Source organism: Alternaria novae-zelandiae (genome assembly GCF_023758075.1).
Source record: "Alternaria novae-zelandiae strain BMP 2774 chromosome Unknown scaffold_2, whole genome shotgun sequence".
Lineage (NCBI taxonomy): Eukaryota > Fungi > Ascomycota > Dothideomycetes > Pleosporales > Pleosporaceae > Alternaria > Alternaria novae-zelandiae.
Window position 1 is genome coordinate 1,704,625 of NW_026056962.1, and position 14,919 is coordinate 1,719,543.

Below are 14,919 nucleotides of genomic sequence, written 5' to 3' on the forward strand. Positions count from 1 at the left end.
TACCGGTCGAGCGAAAGGTTTGCCGATGACTGCGAGATGGAAGAGGGTATTGGGGCTCGCGTCTTGATGGCCACAGATACGGCCTTTGATGAACGAACGTGGTGTTAGGGTTGTAGGTGGATGGGGGCTATTCCTCGTCCAGCCGCCTTAGCGTTCTGCGCAGTCCAGGGCCCGCGTCACCTACCTACTTCCCAATATCAAAATGCTGTGACTGCTGTATGTACGCGTCGCAGTGTTTCTATCATCAGAATCAATTACAATCACGTCAATGTCTTCGGTTTATCCTCGATCGTCTTGCGCGCACTGACTTGGCTCCGACCGTGTCCCTAGGGGGTACCTAGGTTATGTTTACTTGCCAACTTTGAAGTATCGCACGCCTTGTGGGCCAGCACAGGGAACTACTTCGATGACTTTTGTTGTTCTTGTCCTTGCAAGTCCTTAAAGAGTGGCCCGAAGGTATTCGCTAGACATGATGCTACATAGGTATGCTTGCCGTCGGTACGACACCCGAGTACCTCTGGGGTACATCATATATGCAGCTCAGAAAACCTACAGCCCTACCTATGCTACATGATAGTCGCACACCGTGTATCATCGAGTTATCATTCAGAGCGATTAGGTTTCCAGATATACACCTACCGTACCAGTAATGCAGCACCATCGAGGAAGGCTTCTCACGCATCTGCCCTGGCAGCCGAGACTCTCCATCCCAAACCTAACCTCAAAAGCAGAAATAGCGCCAGGTACACAGATCACAGACCTGGGGTCAATCAAACTACTGTACCCGCCCCTACCCGCAGCTTCCTAGGTTGTCGATTTTCACAGGTTCCACACGTGATCGACAGCGGGAATGCCAAAAGCCGTTAGTCGCTTTCTGCAAGCCAGTTCCGCCAGAATGCCAGCTTGTGGCCGCATAACGACGCTTGGTAGCTCTTGCCGCCCGCTGACTGCAACTCTCCGATCTTTAGGGCTGGAAATGCTCCTCGAGTGCTTATAGCCGCTGCTGTACAAAGTCACCATGCGCATCCGGAAGCCATTTGCTGGTAGGTCGCACTTGCTGTTTCATACGTCAGAGAGCTCGAGGCACAGCGCTCAAGCAATCAACCTGGGAATGGACGTGTTCCTCGAACTTGCGCTCTGCTTCCGTATCATACCAAGCTAATGTCTATACAGGTGCCTTCGTAGCCCTCATCTTCATCAGCGCCGGCGCCGGCTTCTCCCCACCCGATTACAAGATCCCCTCATACAAGCAATCGGATAAAGCACTACACTTCATCGCCTTCTTCCTACTCACACTATGCTTTTACTGGATACTAGAAACGAGTAGGAGGAAGGTCTTGCAGCTCACCTTTACCGTGTGCACGATTGGTCTGGGAGTCGCAAGTGAGGTCGTACAGGGGCTGTTGCCTGTGAGTCAATACATGGGAGGAACAATTGTACAAGAAGCTGACACATATCAAGATACATCGCGACTTCGATTACTACGACATCGTAGCCAACGTTCTCGGTTCGCTCCTCGCTCTCGGCCTATGCAATTGGTACCACAAGCGCATGCTCGAGCGCAAACGGGCTGCGCGCGGATATACAGCCGTCGCGGGTGACGAGGAGCGGGATATTGAGTTGGGCGAGAACCCCGAAGGTCAGGAACCTGGTGTTGTCAGGACTACAGTGGACGAGGAGCTTGAAAGATGGGACGAGAACGCGGAAGACTGGGAAACAACCGAACCCGAGCCGTCGAATGGAAAGAGTCTCGAAGATGGGGGTGATTTGGGCGAGGGCAAGAAGCGGAACGACTAAAATGACGGCATTCTACGATGTTTGGGACAACGAATTGGCTAGAATTGGCGAAATGGAGCATGGGATATTGCAGTTCCTCATCATGTTTGGAATGCCATCTAGGTTGCATACCCACTGTGAACGCAGAGTGAGCTCGATCATCAGGACCTTATGCGTAGTCAGTTCCCAACGTAACATCACCGCAGCAAACGTAGGGTTGGTGCAAGTCGACTTGGATATTCGTTTACAAGTTCATAGCTAGCTCTCGGTGCTGCTTAGGCAGGCAATCCGAGCGAGCATTAACCATGATTCGTCATTTAGTCTGCCCTTCCTTCTGGAATCATGCATTTTCCAGTATGACATTCCGAAAGAACCCTAAGACCCCACACCAAGCGCCATGATCATTCCGTTTTCGAACCACACTCCACTTAAGCAGTGGTAGTCTTAGCAGCGGCCTGGTTGGGGTTGATCTTCTTTCCGTCCTTGTTGTACCTGACCCTTGGGGGAGGGGCCCTGTTGCGGCGGCCTTCGCGCGAGCGGACACTGCGAGTGTGTTAGACATGGGCTCAGCCGAATCCTCGTGCGGGCTCAACGTACCGGACGATCTTGCCGTGGATGGCGCAGGAGACGCAGTACTGGAGCTTCAGGTACATCTTGGGGACGGTGTACTCGGGGAATACGGAGGCATCGGAGATATCACCTGCGTGGCGTTAGTCTTCAATTCCCCAATGCCGCCCCTTCTGTTGTGTAGTGTGACGCGGTGCGAGCGTGCCCGGGAGACGTACGGATGGCAGCGGACTCAACCATGTTGCGGATGGTGAATCTCTTGATTGCCTTGTCCTTGGGTGTGCATCGCGAGCAGTTGGAGCAACGGATGGGCTTGACGTGGCCGCGACCCTTCTTGTTTCGGCCGTTGGACGCTCGCTTCTTAACCATGGCTGCTGATTCTATCGAGTTGTGTGAGCGGAGTTGTGGGTTGAGGGAACACGGGGAGCGTACTGAAGATGTATCTAGAAGTCAGCGGTGGGGGTGTTGTCGTGAGAGTCGTTCCTTCCTGACGTCGCGCACTGTGTCGACGAAATTCGCTTAAGCGGATCTAATCTTATCTCTTGGCGTACCGCGCTAGCCGCAACGACCCAAGCACCCTTCGCAACTTCACCGTAAAAGTGAAAACAAAATCTGAAGGGATTCTAAATTTCACTATTGTCTCTATTGTTGGAAAGTAAGAATACGCGTTCACTGTTGAAAGGGCGCTTTGGCAATCATGCAAGGACCAGTATGTTACGCTACCAACTATACTGATTACCCGAAGTTCTTCCCCCGCCGTCATAAAAGCTTCGAGGACATCATGAGAATGATGTGAATGTTCTTTCTTTCTTCGACGACTTGAATAGTGTTCCCGAAAGGAAGCACAACGACAGCGTATTTCCGTGGGACGTGTGACTACTTAAAGTTAAACTTGGCATACCCCAAGGCCTACGTTATCGTTAGGTTGCCTACTTTGCATGTTTTCACCTTAATGTAGGCTGTAGACCTGTTCAGAATTTTCCTTGTAGGAGGTGGAAGTAAAATGTATTCAATCTTGACTGCCAAACTGCTAGGAAACACCCAGGGATCTATGGGATATCAGGTTATTACAAAGGAAACAATGCATTCTCGCTCATACTCCAACACAAATTACCTAACGTCCACCCAAGTCTTACCGACTGGCGCGGCCAAGCACAAACACACCGACGATGACAACAGCTAGTACACCGATAGCTCCAGGAAGGAGAAGGTCGTTTGGTACACCAGCAATGATCTCTGGCTGTTGCGATATAGGTACTGGCTGATTACGGCCTCGTGATCTAGGCTTCTCTTCCTCTTCATCAAAGTACTGTCTACGTTCGCGAAGAGACGACTCAGGCGGTGTGACAGGCTTGGGCAGCGCAGGTTGTGGGTTGACCTCGGCAGACATTGGTGCCTTTTCAGGATGGTGCACAAAGAGATCTACCTTCTCGCGATGTGCCATGCGGGATAGACTGACAGCCTCAACAAGATCGTCGTTGGTGGTGATGGAGATTGTGTCTCCCTCGTTGTCGAGATAGCTCAAAGCGAAGCCACCTCGGGAAACCTTGCCGTCATCAAAGCTCGGTACGCCTCCTATGGCCTCAACCTCTCCACCAAGTTTGTTCGCTACATTGTGGATGAGCTCTTCAATACCAGCGGATACAACGACCTGCAGACGGTGAACGCGACCACTTGGGGCTTTGAACTTGAATGGGAACGGCATGTCCTCCATATGAGAGGGAGGAATACTGGCGACAGCAGATGCGTCTGGTGAGTCCCCGTGATGAGAGGCAGACTCGTTGGGTAGTACGCTATCGCCACGATCCATTAGGCCAGGGCGATCGTGGTGGGAGACGTAGGAGCGATGGTCGTGGACGCGACTCCCACCCTCGCCTGACATCATCGACTCGGTCTCATTGTCTAGAGACAGCCAGAACTTGTTCCACGCGGGACCTTCGCTGTCGGTCGTGCTGATGTTGTTGATCTTGAAGGAGTTAGCAATGATACTTTGACAAGCAGAAGTGGGCCTACCTGATCAAGAGTGGCATAAGTCAGCTTGAGAACATCGACCATTCCAACAATCTCCCCTGCGTCGCTCATGACAGGCAAGTTGAGGTAGTGACCATCTGCAATAGTCAGCAATTGTTCGAAGAGCTGTAGATTTGGACCACTTGCCATGCATCTTGCGCAGAGCGGACTGGATGCTCATGTCCATAGGCGCAAAGTCGGGATGCGGAGTCATCACTCGTACGACACTGCAAGTCATCGGGTCGAGCCCCGCGGCAATCACACGCAAGACGACGTCCTTGCTGGTGAAGATACCGGTAATGGAGCCATTGTCCTGCACCAGAACAGCGGTTGTGTGGTTCTCCTTCATGAGTGACGCAGCTTCCTTGACAGAAGTGCGCACGGATACGGTTGTTGGGGGCAGGCCAGTCAAGACAGACTCGAGAGTAGGACCAGACATCTTCTGACGAATAGCCTCGACATACTGAATGATCTGTTGCGGCTGGCTGGAGCCCATCTCGGCCTGCACACCCTCCAGAGCATCATACAGCTTGCGCGAGGAAGCGTAGGCGCGCTCCAACTTCTCCATGGCGTCGTAGAAACATTTGGTGATGTCCAAGATACCGGAAATGTCGTGGTTTTCGTCCTATCCCACGTCAGTTCACCCGCGACGCATATTTATAACCCAACATACCATGACGGGAAGGTGGCGGAAGCCCTTCCTGACCATGAGATCCAAAGCATCGGTCGCACTTGTGTCGGTCTTTGCGCAGAGGGGGTTCTTGGTCATGATCTCTTCGATGGTGACATCGCGAGCCTTGATGCCGGCGCCAACGACGCGGAAGGCCAGATCCTTGGCCGTGAAGATACCCGCAATACGGTCATCGTCGTCGGTAACTAGGACACAATCCTCGCGCTTAGCTGCCATCAACTGCGCAGCCTCGGCGACTGAGGTGGAGGGCTTGATCTGGAGCGCGGGGGAGGGCTTCAGGGCGAGGACGGTGCCAGGCGGGGCTTTCTTGGAGGGTCGCACGCGGCCGCTGGGGTTCTTCTTTTTGTTCAGGTCGGTTTCGATCTTGCGGCGGATGGCCTAGGCATCATGAGTATGTGGCAGTCCATGGCGAGCAGGGCAGCTTACGTCGTCGCGCTTCGACATTTTCGCACGACTGGCGCTGAGCGAAGAGCCGCCCGCATCGCTCTGGGCAACATGAGAAGCATGCGTCTCGAGAGCTGCTGGTCGCGGGATCCCCGAGGGGCTGTGGGGGAATTGCTGGGGCGGGTGCTGGTTCTTGGGCTTGGGCGTACCGCGCATAGTCCCCGTATGCGACATGTTGCTTTTGACCGAGACGTGGAAGTCGGGTTGTTGGTGAGGGGTCAATAGAAGCAAAGTCGTGGTTGCCAGGGTAGACGCAGAAGGCGCAAGCGACGAGGCTAGCTAGACCGCTCTTCCCCTGGCCTGCTGCCATTGCACATGCGCCTGCTCGGCCTACGGGCGACTGCCTGCAAAAGACCAGAATTTTAGCTCGCGCGCTGGCTCCATCTGGTCTGTCCTACTGCATGGCCTGTGTTTCTAACCTCGGAGGAGCTTACTCTGAAGACGGCTGTACTTAGACAGCGCCTATACAGCCTACTACAACAAAGTAAACAGATTCAAGGATCTAGCATTGCTGTAGGTTTCGGGGCTCCGTACTTGAAGCTAGATCAAGGTTTTCCTACTCCTATCGTGGCAGGTCACGCGCATGGTATCTCTCATGAACAGGATGGCTGGCGATGCACCCAGCCGTGTATTGATTCATCTTTCCTTTCACTAAGAGTATACACGATATTACGCCGAATTTGCAGTGTCGATCGTGTTTTCAAGTATATATGAGCCAGCTGGGTGGTTTCAACAGGGTCCATACAGTGAATGCTCCGTGAGTCGGTGTACTCCAGGGCTCCGTAGCCTTCAAGGATACGCTAGCTGGCCAATGAGTGGAGTGACACACTTTTTTGGGCCAACACTCTCCCCCACCAAAACATCGATCAATGACTTGAGGCGAAACCACACAAAGCACCAGTCTCTGCCGCCGAAAGATCGTGTCTGCACCGAGATATACGCTGCCTCGTCCTGCATAGTTCCACTGCAGCAGAGGCGCTCCAACACGTCACACGCGCTCCGCAAGCAGCACCACCAGGGACCAAGCGACCGTATTCCCTTGTTGCCTGTGAACAACACCACGCTTCCTGGGCCGCTGCCCTCCACTACCAATCTACGTATACGATATGTCTGTCCTCCCCGCCGAGGTTCACACGGCGCTGGCGACCCTACTGCAGGGCCTCCAGTCGCCGGATAACATTCAGCGCACTGCTGCCGAGCAGCAGTTGAATGACGAGTGGGTTGCTCAGAGGCCCGAGGTGCTCTTGATGGGCCTCTCGGAGCAGATCGAGCTGGCGCAGGATACCTCAGTAAGGGTCCCGCTCGGTAGAAACCCTGGGTTCTAGCTTACAGGCTGTGTTAGACACGGACGTTCGCCGCCGTCATCTTCAGGCGACAGTCGTCGAAACCGCGAAAGGCGCCCTCAGGCCAGACCGCCGACCTCTTCTTGACCCTCAACGCCCCCGAGCGCGAGGCCATACGCGCGAAGCTGCTCCATTGCCTCGCCAACGAGACCGACAATTCAGTGCGCACCAAGGTTGGAGATGCTGTTGCCGAACTCGCACGCCAGCACACAGATGAAGGTACGAGGAAACGGGACACGCTACAGAAACATGTCTAAATTCATCTAGGCGTTGCATGGCCGGAGCTTCTGGGCGCGTTGTTCCAGGCAAGCCAGTCCGCAGACCCCGCGCAGCGCGAGAACGCCTTCAGGATATTCTCGACAACCCCGCAGATCATCGAGAAGCAGCATGAGGACGTAGTCTTGACTGCCTTCAAGGGCGGTTTTGCCGACAGCGAGACATCGGTTCGTCTTTCGCATGCACCTGGAAGCCCTCGACTTACATCTCACAGGTCAAAATCGCATCCGTCGAAGCCTTCGCGTCCTTCTTCCGCTCAATCACCAAGAAGGCCCAGTCCAAATACTATTCTCTCGTCGGCGAGATCCTCAGTATTCTACCCCCGATCAAGGAGTCTGGCGATGCAGAGCTCCTCACAAAGGCCCTCATCTCGCTCATCGACCTTGCCGAAGTTGCGCCCAAGATGTTCAAGCCTCCGTTCAACGACCTCGTTCAGTTCAGCATTTCCGTTATCCAGGACAAGGATCTAGGAGAGACGGCTCGGCAGAACGCGTTGGAACTCATGGCGACCTTCGCGGATAACGCACCTCTGATGTGCAAGAAGGATGCCAACTTCACCAATGATATGGTTACTCAATGTCTGTCTTTGATGACCGACGTTGGAGCTGACGATGACGATGCCGAGGAGTGGAACGTGTCAGAAGACTTGGATGAAGAAAGCGACTCGAACCATGTGGCTGGTGAGCAGTGTATGGATCGCCTGGCAAACAAGCTCGGTGGACAAGCCATTCTGCCCCCAACGTTCAACTGGCTTCCGCGCATGATGACTTCTTCGGCGTGGCGCGACAGGCACGCTGCTCTCATGGCGATATCAGCCATCTCCGAGGGTTGTCGCGAGCTGATGGTTGGCGAGCTTGACAAAGTCCTGGACCTCGTCTTGCCTGCGCTCCGAGACCCCCATCCACGAGTGCGATGGGCCGCTTGCAATGCTGTCGGACAGATGTCGACTGACTTTGCCGGTACCATGCAAGAGACGTACCACCAGGTCGTTCTCCCCAACATCATCCCCGTCTTGGAGTCTTCGGAGCCTCGCGTGCAGGCGCACGCTGCTGCTGCTCTAGTCAACTTCTGCGAGGAGGCTGAGAAGAACATCCTGGAGCCATACCTGGACCAGTTGCTTAACCACTTGCTCATGCTTCTGCAGAGCCCCAAGCGTTTCGTACAGGAACAGGCCCTGTCTACTATTGCCACCGTTGCGGACTCCGCAGAGGCTGCCTTCTCCAAGTATTACGACACGCTTATGCCTCTTCTCTTCAATGTCCTACAAGAGGAGCAATCCAAAGAATACCGACTTCTCCGTGCCAAGGCCATGGAGTGCGCGACGCTTATCGCTCTCGCTGTCGGCAAGGACCGGATGGGCCAAGACGCACTCAACCTTGTACAGCTGCTCGGACGGATCCAGAACAGCGTTTCCGAGGCCGATGACCCGCAAGCATCCTATCTCCTCCACTGCTGGGGCCGCATGTGCCGTGTTCTAGGACGGGAGTTTGTTCCTTTCCTTGCTGGTGTCATCCCACCACTGACCGAGCTTGCTGGAGCCAAGGCTGATATCCAACTTCTTGACGACGAGGAACAAGTTGCCCAGATCCAAGATGAAGAAGGCTGGGAGTTGGTCCCGCTCAAGGGCAAGGTTATTGGAATCAAGACCAGCATCCTTGACGACAAACACATGGCTATTGAGCTCATTGTCATCTACGCGCAAGTTCTAGAGGACGCTTTCGAGCCCTACGTCAACGACATCATGGAGAAGATTGCGCTCCCAGGCCTAGCTTTCTTCTTCCACGACCCCGTGCGAGTGGCATCAGCCAAGTGTGTTCCAGCGCTGCTCAATGCGTACAAGAAGGCCCACGGTCCGGAATCTACACAACTGAGCGAGCTGTGGGGCCGCACCGTCGAGCGTGTCCTCGAAGTGCTCAGCACTGAGCCCGCCATTGATACCCTCGCCGAGATGTACCAATGCTTCTACGAGTGTCTAGAGTGCATTGGCCGCAACTGCCTCACCAACGCACACATGACGACCTTCATTGAGTCCGCTAGAAGCGTGCTTCAAGACTACCACGTACGCGTAAAGGAACGTCTAGAGGAGCAGGCCGAGAATGATGATGGCGAGGAAGCTTCGGAAGATCTGTTGTTTGCCATAGAAGACGACCAGACGCTCCTCTCAGACATGAACAAGGCGTTCCACAGCATTTTCAAGACCATGGGCACAGCGTTCTTGCCTTACTGGGCTGAACTAACCCAATTCTATAGCTTGTCCGCTGCTAACCCAGACCCCACTCAACGCCAGTGGGCGATTTGCATCTACGACGATGTGCTCGAGTTCTGTGGTCCAGAGTCGTGGCAATACAAGGACCAGATTATCCAACCTCTCATCGATGGTATGCAAGATGACGTCCCTGCCAATCGCCAGGCAGCAGTATACGGAATTGGTGTTGCAGCTCACAAGGGTGGAGAGAACTGGTCCGAATTTGTTGCGGCGTCCCTGGAGACGCTCTTCCAGGTTACACAGAGACCAAACGCTCGCGCGGACGACGACATTTTCGCGACAGAGAATGCTTCGGCTGCAATTGCCAAGATCCTACACTACAATGCGAGCAAGGTCGCAAACTGGGACAGTGTCGCCGCTGCCTGGATGGATACGCTTCCCATCACCAACGACGAGGAGGCTACACCATACGCCTATGCCTTCCTAGCTCAGCTGATTGAACAGTAAGTTAATTTAGCGCCACATCGCGAATGCATGAGATCCACACTAACATCTTTCAGACAAAACCAAGCTGTGTTCTCTCAACCCGCAAAGGTCTTCAACTACGTTGTGCAAGCCCTGGAGGCCGAAACTTTGCAAGGACAGACCGCGAACCGCGTTGTCGCATCCGTGAAGGCTCTGATCCAGGCGACCAGCACCGATCTTGGCCAGGCTGCCGCGACTTTGACACCAGAGCAGCAGCGTACTGCGCAAGCCTACTTCAGCTAGAGGCTGACTAGGCCGTTCGTAAATGGTCAACTTTATGGACTTGTGGAAGGAAATCCACATGGGACACGATGCATGAGCGGCGTTCGATTCGGAATTGTGACATGACATCAGCACGAAGACACGATGAAAGAGCATGACGTGAGGGTCTCTGGGCCTCGTCATTGGTAGCAAGGCTGGCGAAGTATAGAGAAGCATCTTTATCACGCCGGAGTGCTTGTTTTGGTTAGGACAGGTTAGGTTAGGCGGTTAGGTCAGGTCCGGTCCGGTTTTACACATATTCCCCCCAAGGTTCCCCTTCGTCCCCTCACCCACTTCGATCGTGCCATGGAATGGACTACGCTGGACCAGTTTAGTGTAGAGAAATGAGCCACCATTATTCAAGAACCTTCACTCTGCAAGCGCCACGAGTCGCAATGACATCTTTACCTCAATCCTGAGAATCTCAAAGCGAGATATGAATGTATATGCAGTATCGCCTTTGTAGCATCATGGAACGAAAAAGCCTCAAATTGCTTATGTATTCGAAGCATCAACGCCGGCCGGTCCATGTACGGCCTGGATTCGCTATGCTAGAAGGGGATATAAACACCAAAAGCGCCTCGAAGATATACAGCACCGCCTCAAACGACAACAAACGGTTCGTCTACGCGCCCTCACTACCAAACTCCTTTGTCCACTCGGCGCTGCGGTCCAAATCCTCTCTACTCACAGTCGGTCTTGAAGCCTTGATCGCCTTGACGAAGTCCTTGACCTTTAGAGGTGGCTCGAGCAACTGATCGCCGTCTAGGTCTGTCCATGACTTCTCCTCTGCTTGTGGATCACCAGGTGAGCACGGCGTCCACTTTGTTTGGCCGTCTACCTCCACGGGCTTGTAGTGTGTTGCTGTCTGAATAAGTCGCACGGGCTGCATGAGCGCGTCTTGTACCGCAATCGAAATATCAGACCCAGAGTATCCCTCACTAAGCTCGGCTAGCTTCTTGTAGTCGGCCTGGCTCAGCTCGCAAGGTGTGTTGCCAACCGCAAGCTCGAACATCCTCATCCTGGAGGGCTGATCTGGCAGACTAATGTGGACTCTCCGCTGGAATCGTCGTCGGATGGCAGAGTCGAGTTGCCATGGGATGTTCGTCGCACCAAGAATGAGTACGCCCTTCGAATCTTTACCGACACCGTCCATCTGCACTAGCAGTTCTGTCTTGATACGTCGTGATGCTTCCGACTCGCCCTCACCTCGAGGTCCGCAGAGCGCGTCGATCTCGTCGATGAAGATAATCGAGGGTTTGTTTTCGCGAGCCATGCCGAAGAGCTGTTTTACGAGTCTAACATCATGTCAGTTGCCGCGTCGCGCCGAAGTGGACTGTTTCACCTACCGTTCTGACTCGCCCATCCACTTGCTGACCAAATCGGAACTGGAGACACTGAAGAATGTGCTATTCGCCTCGGTAGCGACCGCCTTTGCCAGGTAACTCTTACCGGTACCAGGTGGCCCGTAGAGAAGAATACCCTTCCATGGTTGTCGCTTTCCCGTAAACAAGTGAGGAAACTTGATGGGTAATATAACGGCCTCCTTGAGTGCTTCTTTTGCCATCTCCAGACCTGCTACGTCTTCCCATCGAATGTTGGGCTTCTCGGATAGGATGGCGCCAGCGAGCGCACCGCGGAGCTTTTTCGAGTCGGCGTCTTGTTCGCCTTCGTCCTCGTCGCTGTTAGAGGTTAGTTGCGAACTCTCGGCAGGCGTAGACTTGATATGTACCCTCCGCCCTTTCCACTTCCACCTGCTGCTTTGCCGTTTGAGCCCATAGCTGCTGGCTTCTTGCGATTCGAGGCGTCATTTTGGTTCAGGTGTTGTTTGAGCTTCTCGGCGCGCTCCATGTATTCGGCTACCTTGCCGCGGATCATATCCTTGGACTTCTGGTTCTTCTCCCCTACTGAGCGTCAGCATGTTTGCCAATCTACAAAATCCGGCCAACGTACATTTGAGAGCGAGCATGAACAGTTCGACTGCGCATGAAGTTAGCATCCAAATTTACATGGTCTATATCTTGTGGTACTGACGAGCACTGTAGTACAGCTGATACGCCTTCTCATATTCGCCCGCCGTGTCCGTCTCAATTGCCTTTTTGACCGTCTCGATGGCCCGGCCGAGGAAGTCGGCGTTGCTCATTGTGAAGGCCGGAGGTCGGTGGAGGCTTCAGCGAGCGTGATTCCCGGAGCGCGCGTCGGCTGGTGTGTTGGTTGATCGATGTATGGGCGGCGGAGGGCGATCTGAGTGGGGCAATCGCGTGCAGGCTGCCTGTGGTTCGCGGGGCCAGGGCGACTATGTGAGGCAAGGGAGGGATTCGCAGCTTGGATCGACGATGTTCAGACGAGGGTGCGCTCGAGATTGTTTCGCGTGAACGGGCTTTGCGGTCGTACACGAGAGGTGCCCGTCGCTCCAGGTACGGCCAAGGCACCTAGCCCCGCGTTGCTTCTAACCGGATTGAGGGAGTTCAGCATCCCACTCGCGACTTCCGAACGAGACTGCACCAAACTTTGCAGCACGCGTCACTCAGCATCACCAAAGCCATGGCAGACGTGCAAAAGAAGCTGCAGGCGCTGTCTGACAGCTATCAAGGCCTCCAGGCTGGTAAGCCGCGCCCAAAGATGGCCAATCCCTAGCTAATCTCGGAACAGAGCTCGGAACTGCAGTAGAGGCTCGCCAGAAGCTCGAATCGCAACAACAGGAGAACAGTACCGTCAAAAAGGTATGCGGAGATTGCGATTGGTCTCGGATCACATACTGAAAGTGGTCATTCCAGGAATTTGACATCCTCGACGACGATGCAAACATCTATAAACAAATTGGTCCAGTACTGCTGAAGCAGGACAAGACGGAGGCAGTCATGTCGGTCAACGGTCGCCTCGAGTTCATCGACAAACAGATGTGAGTGGGTCAGTTGGCGTGACAAGTCTCTTCTGACTGGATGCAGCAAGGATATCGAGAAACAGATACAGGGTATACAAGACAAGAGTGAGAAGATCAAGGGCGAGGTATGTTTTTCGAACGTGTCTCGTTACGCGGATTGCTAATTCCCAAATCAGATTATACAAATCCAGTCGGCAGCACAGCAATCACAGCAAGCAGCGGCATCATCATGAAACTTTGAGCACGGCAGATGTAAAACAACAAGATACCCAGTTCCACCGAGAAACACTTTCATCTACGTCCAAAATTCTTCTACAGTGAGGCTCTCTTCTGCTCCGTGGTGACTGGCGTGTGGCACTATTGTCGGCCACGCTGCCGCCTATTCTTACACTCAGTAATTTAAGGAGGATGGCATCCAATACCAGAACGTCTGGACAATCTTGACTGGAAGGTATACGAAGGAACTTCCCTGTGCGTGGCTAGACCTCGCTACTAGTGGCAAGAGCGAGAGTAGCCAGCCGCAGCCCAGCCCAGCATTCCAACACTTTGAAACTCTAACCTTACAACACTTCTCAAGGACTATCTTCATCCACCTCATCGCTATTTTCCGACATATCGATCACCCCATTCAAGAGACAACCAGACAGGTGCCCCGAAGTCGACATTGCCTGAAGATGTTCAGTTTGTAGGTTGTTCAGGCACTGTAGCCTTCTTAGCTTTTTCAGATACTGGTAATTCGCGGAAACAAAAGCTGCTTATCATTATTGATAGCGACATGCCTGTAGCCTACAAGGGGGTAGAGGAACTTGACTTTGTGTATCACTCATTATTCCAAAGAACCTATAGTTGGCGAGGATTTGCTAGAGCCGTATGAACTGCAGATTAAACAGATCGATGTCGACCACGTTGTCTATAGTTAGTCGCGCCTCATCTTCACGCAACCAATCGCCGCCATGTTTGTCACTCACCCTCATTCACTTCAGAATGGATCGTTCTTACATTCACATTCACCTGTTCGCGGAGCGTTGGAGCGCTATCAATGCACGTTTGACGACACGTAGCTAACCATTTAAGGTTAGCGCATGCACCTGCGGGCATCAGATGTCGGATCAGGCAACAGTGGGTCGTCTCAGACGCTCCTGCAATGATAGAACACGACCTGGAGAGACACAACTTTTGTAGCCGTGGACCCGAACGACTAGTGTTAGTAGCGGGCAGTGCATGAACACGTCTCGGGAAGAATTCCTTTTGTTTCTCGGAGCGTTTGACGGCGCGGCTCGCCAATAAGAAGCACGGCACCGCAGAAGCTGTTACAGAAACGGTGCGCTTCTGACCGTCTATGCTATCGTGTGGCTAGCACGCTGTCGACGCGTTTGCTCGACTCGAAACGGCCACAGTGCCACAGTCGGTCAACTGGTGGGTGGGCGTGTGGAGGTGTACCATGGGGAGAGGCGAGGGATTCACAGGCAGCTGCAGCCGTGACCGCCCTTGACACAATCGGAGATAGCCATGCAAGCCATCCAAACAGAAGGCTTGTAGTCACGTATGCCGCGACTATCTGTAACAGCTGAGGACCAGGCTAGATCTGGCGAGCCGTTGCTTCAGCCTTGCGCAGGGTTCCGTGATTGGGCGCGCTAACCCAACGCCGCGGGCTTTTCGACGGACTCCTGGCAGCGAACACTCCTCTGGCCGTCTTCACACTCGACCTCCTGTCGCTGAGCTTCCCTTCTTTGTACCTTGATATATTACGCTGTCTCTTCTTATTGCCCGGCCTGCCTGTGCATCGCAGCAGACCGCATCCCTGCACAAGTGTCAGCCTCCCGCGAAACTCATCGAGCTCTCCTTTGAGGCACAGGCAAGTTCGCGCTCCCACGAGCGTCCGACGTTATACTGACTTGAGGCAGCTGGGACTGCAGGAGAAGACTCGTGTGCAAGC

General features: G+C 53.8%; 6 protein-coding genes across 6 annotated transcripts; 3 read left to right on the forward strand and 3 right to left on the reverse strand.

Moving 5' to 3' along the window:
* Positions 1–1,018: 1,018 nt before the first annotated feature.
* J4E88_001594 (uncharacterized protein) lies at positions 1,019–1,797 on the forward strand (the record flags this gene model as incomplete). The annotated part of the gene is made up of 3 exons (XM_049395263.1): positions 1,019–1,043; positions 1,174–1,409; positions 1,462–1,797. The coding sequence occupies 3 exons, from the start codon at positions 1,019–1,021 to the stop codon at positions 1,795–1,797; spliced, it is 597 nt and encodes a 198-aa protein (XP_049259127.1).
* Positions 1,798–2,204: 407 nt separating this feature from the next.
* RPS26 (40S ribosomal protein S26) lies at positions 2,205–3,283 on the reverse strand (the record flags this gene model as incomplete). The annotated part of the gene is made up of 4 exons (XM_049395264.1): positions 2,205–2,319; positions 2,374–2,476; positions 2,562–2,723; positions 3,277–3,283. 4 exons carry the CDS (start codon positions 3,281–3,283, stop codon positions 2,205–2,207), a joined length of 387 nt encoding a protein of 128 aa, XP_049259128.1.
* Positions 3,284–3,475: 192 nt separating this feature from the next.
* Positions 3,476–5,662, reverse strand: J4E88_001596 (uncharacterized protein; the record flags this gene model as incomplete). Its single annotated transcript, XM_049395265.1, has 5 exons — positions 3,476–4,309; positions 4,357–4,451; positions 4,501–4,978; positions 5,027–5,422; positions 5,471–5,662. 5 exons carry the CDS (start codon positions 5,660–5,662, stop codon positions 3,476–3,478), a joined length of 1,995 nt encoding a protein of 664 aa, XP_049259129.1.
* A 932-nt stretch (positions 5,663–6,594) lies between these two features.
* J4E88_001597 (uncharacterized protein) lies at positions 6,595–10,081 on the forward strand (the record flags this gene model as incomplete). The annotated part of the gene is made up of 5 exons (XM_049395266.1): positions 6,595–6,777; positions 6,831–7,050; positions 7,099–7,274; positions 7,322–9,816; positions 9,874–10,081. 5 exons carry the CDS (start codon positions 6,595–6,597, stop codon positions 10,079–10,081), a joined length of 3,282 nt encoding a protein of 1,093 aa, XP_049259130.1.
* Positions 10,082–10,724: 643 nt separating this feature from the next.
* VPS4 (Vacuolar protein sorting-associated protein 4) lies at positions 10,725–12,242 on the reverse strand (the record flags this gene model as incomplete). Its single annotated transcript, XM_049395267.1, has 5 exons — positions 10,725–11,397; positions 11,449–11,781; positions 11,832–12,003; positions 12,053–12,079; positions 12,134–12,242. 5 exons carry the CDS (start codon positions 12,240–12,242, stop codon positions 10,725–10,727), a joined length of 1,314 nt encoding a protein of 437 aa, XP_049259131.1.
* A 401-nt stretch (positions 12,243–12,643) lies between these two features.
* On the forward strand, positions 12,644–13,216 carry J4E88_001599 (uncharacterized protein; the record flags this gene model as incomplete). Its single annotated transcript, XM_049395268.1, has 5 exons — positions 12,644–12,704; positions 12,752–12,822; positions 12,877–13,001; positions 13,048–13,108; positions 13,160–13,216. The coding sequence occupies 5 exons, from the start codon at positions 12,644–12,646 to the stop codon at positions 13,214–13,216; spliced, it is 375 nt and encodes a 124-aa protein (XP_049259132.1).
* Positions 13,217–14,919: the final 1,703 nt, after the last annotated feature.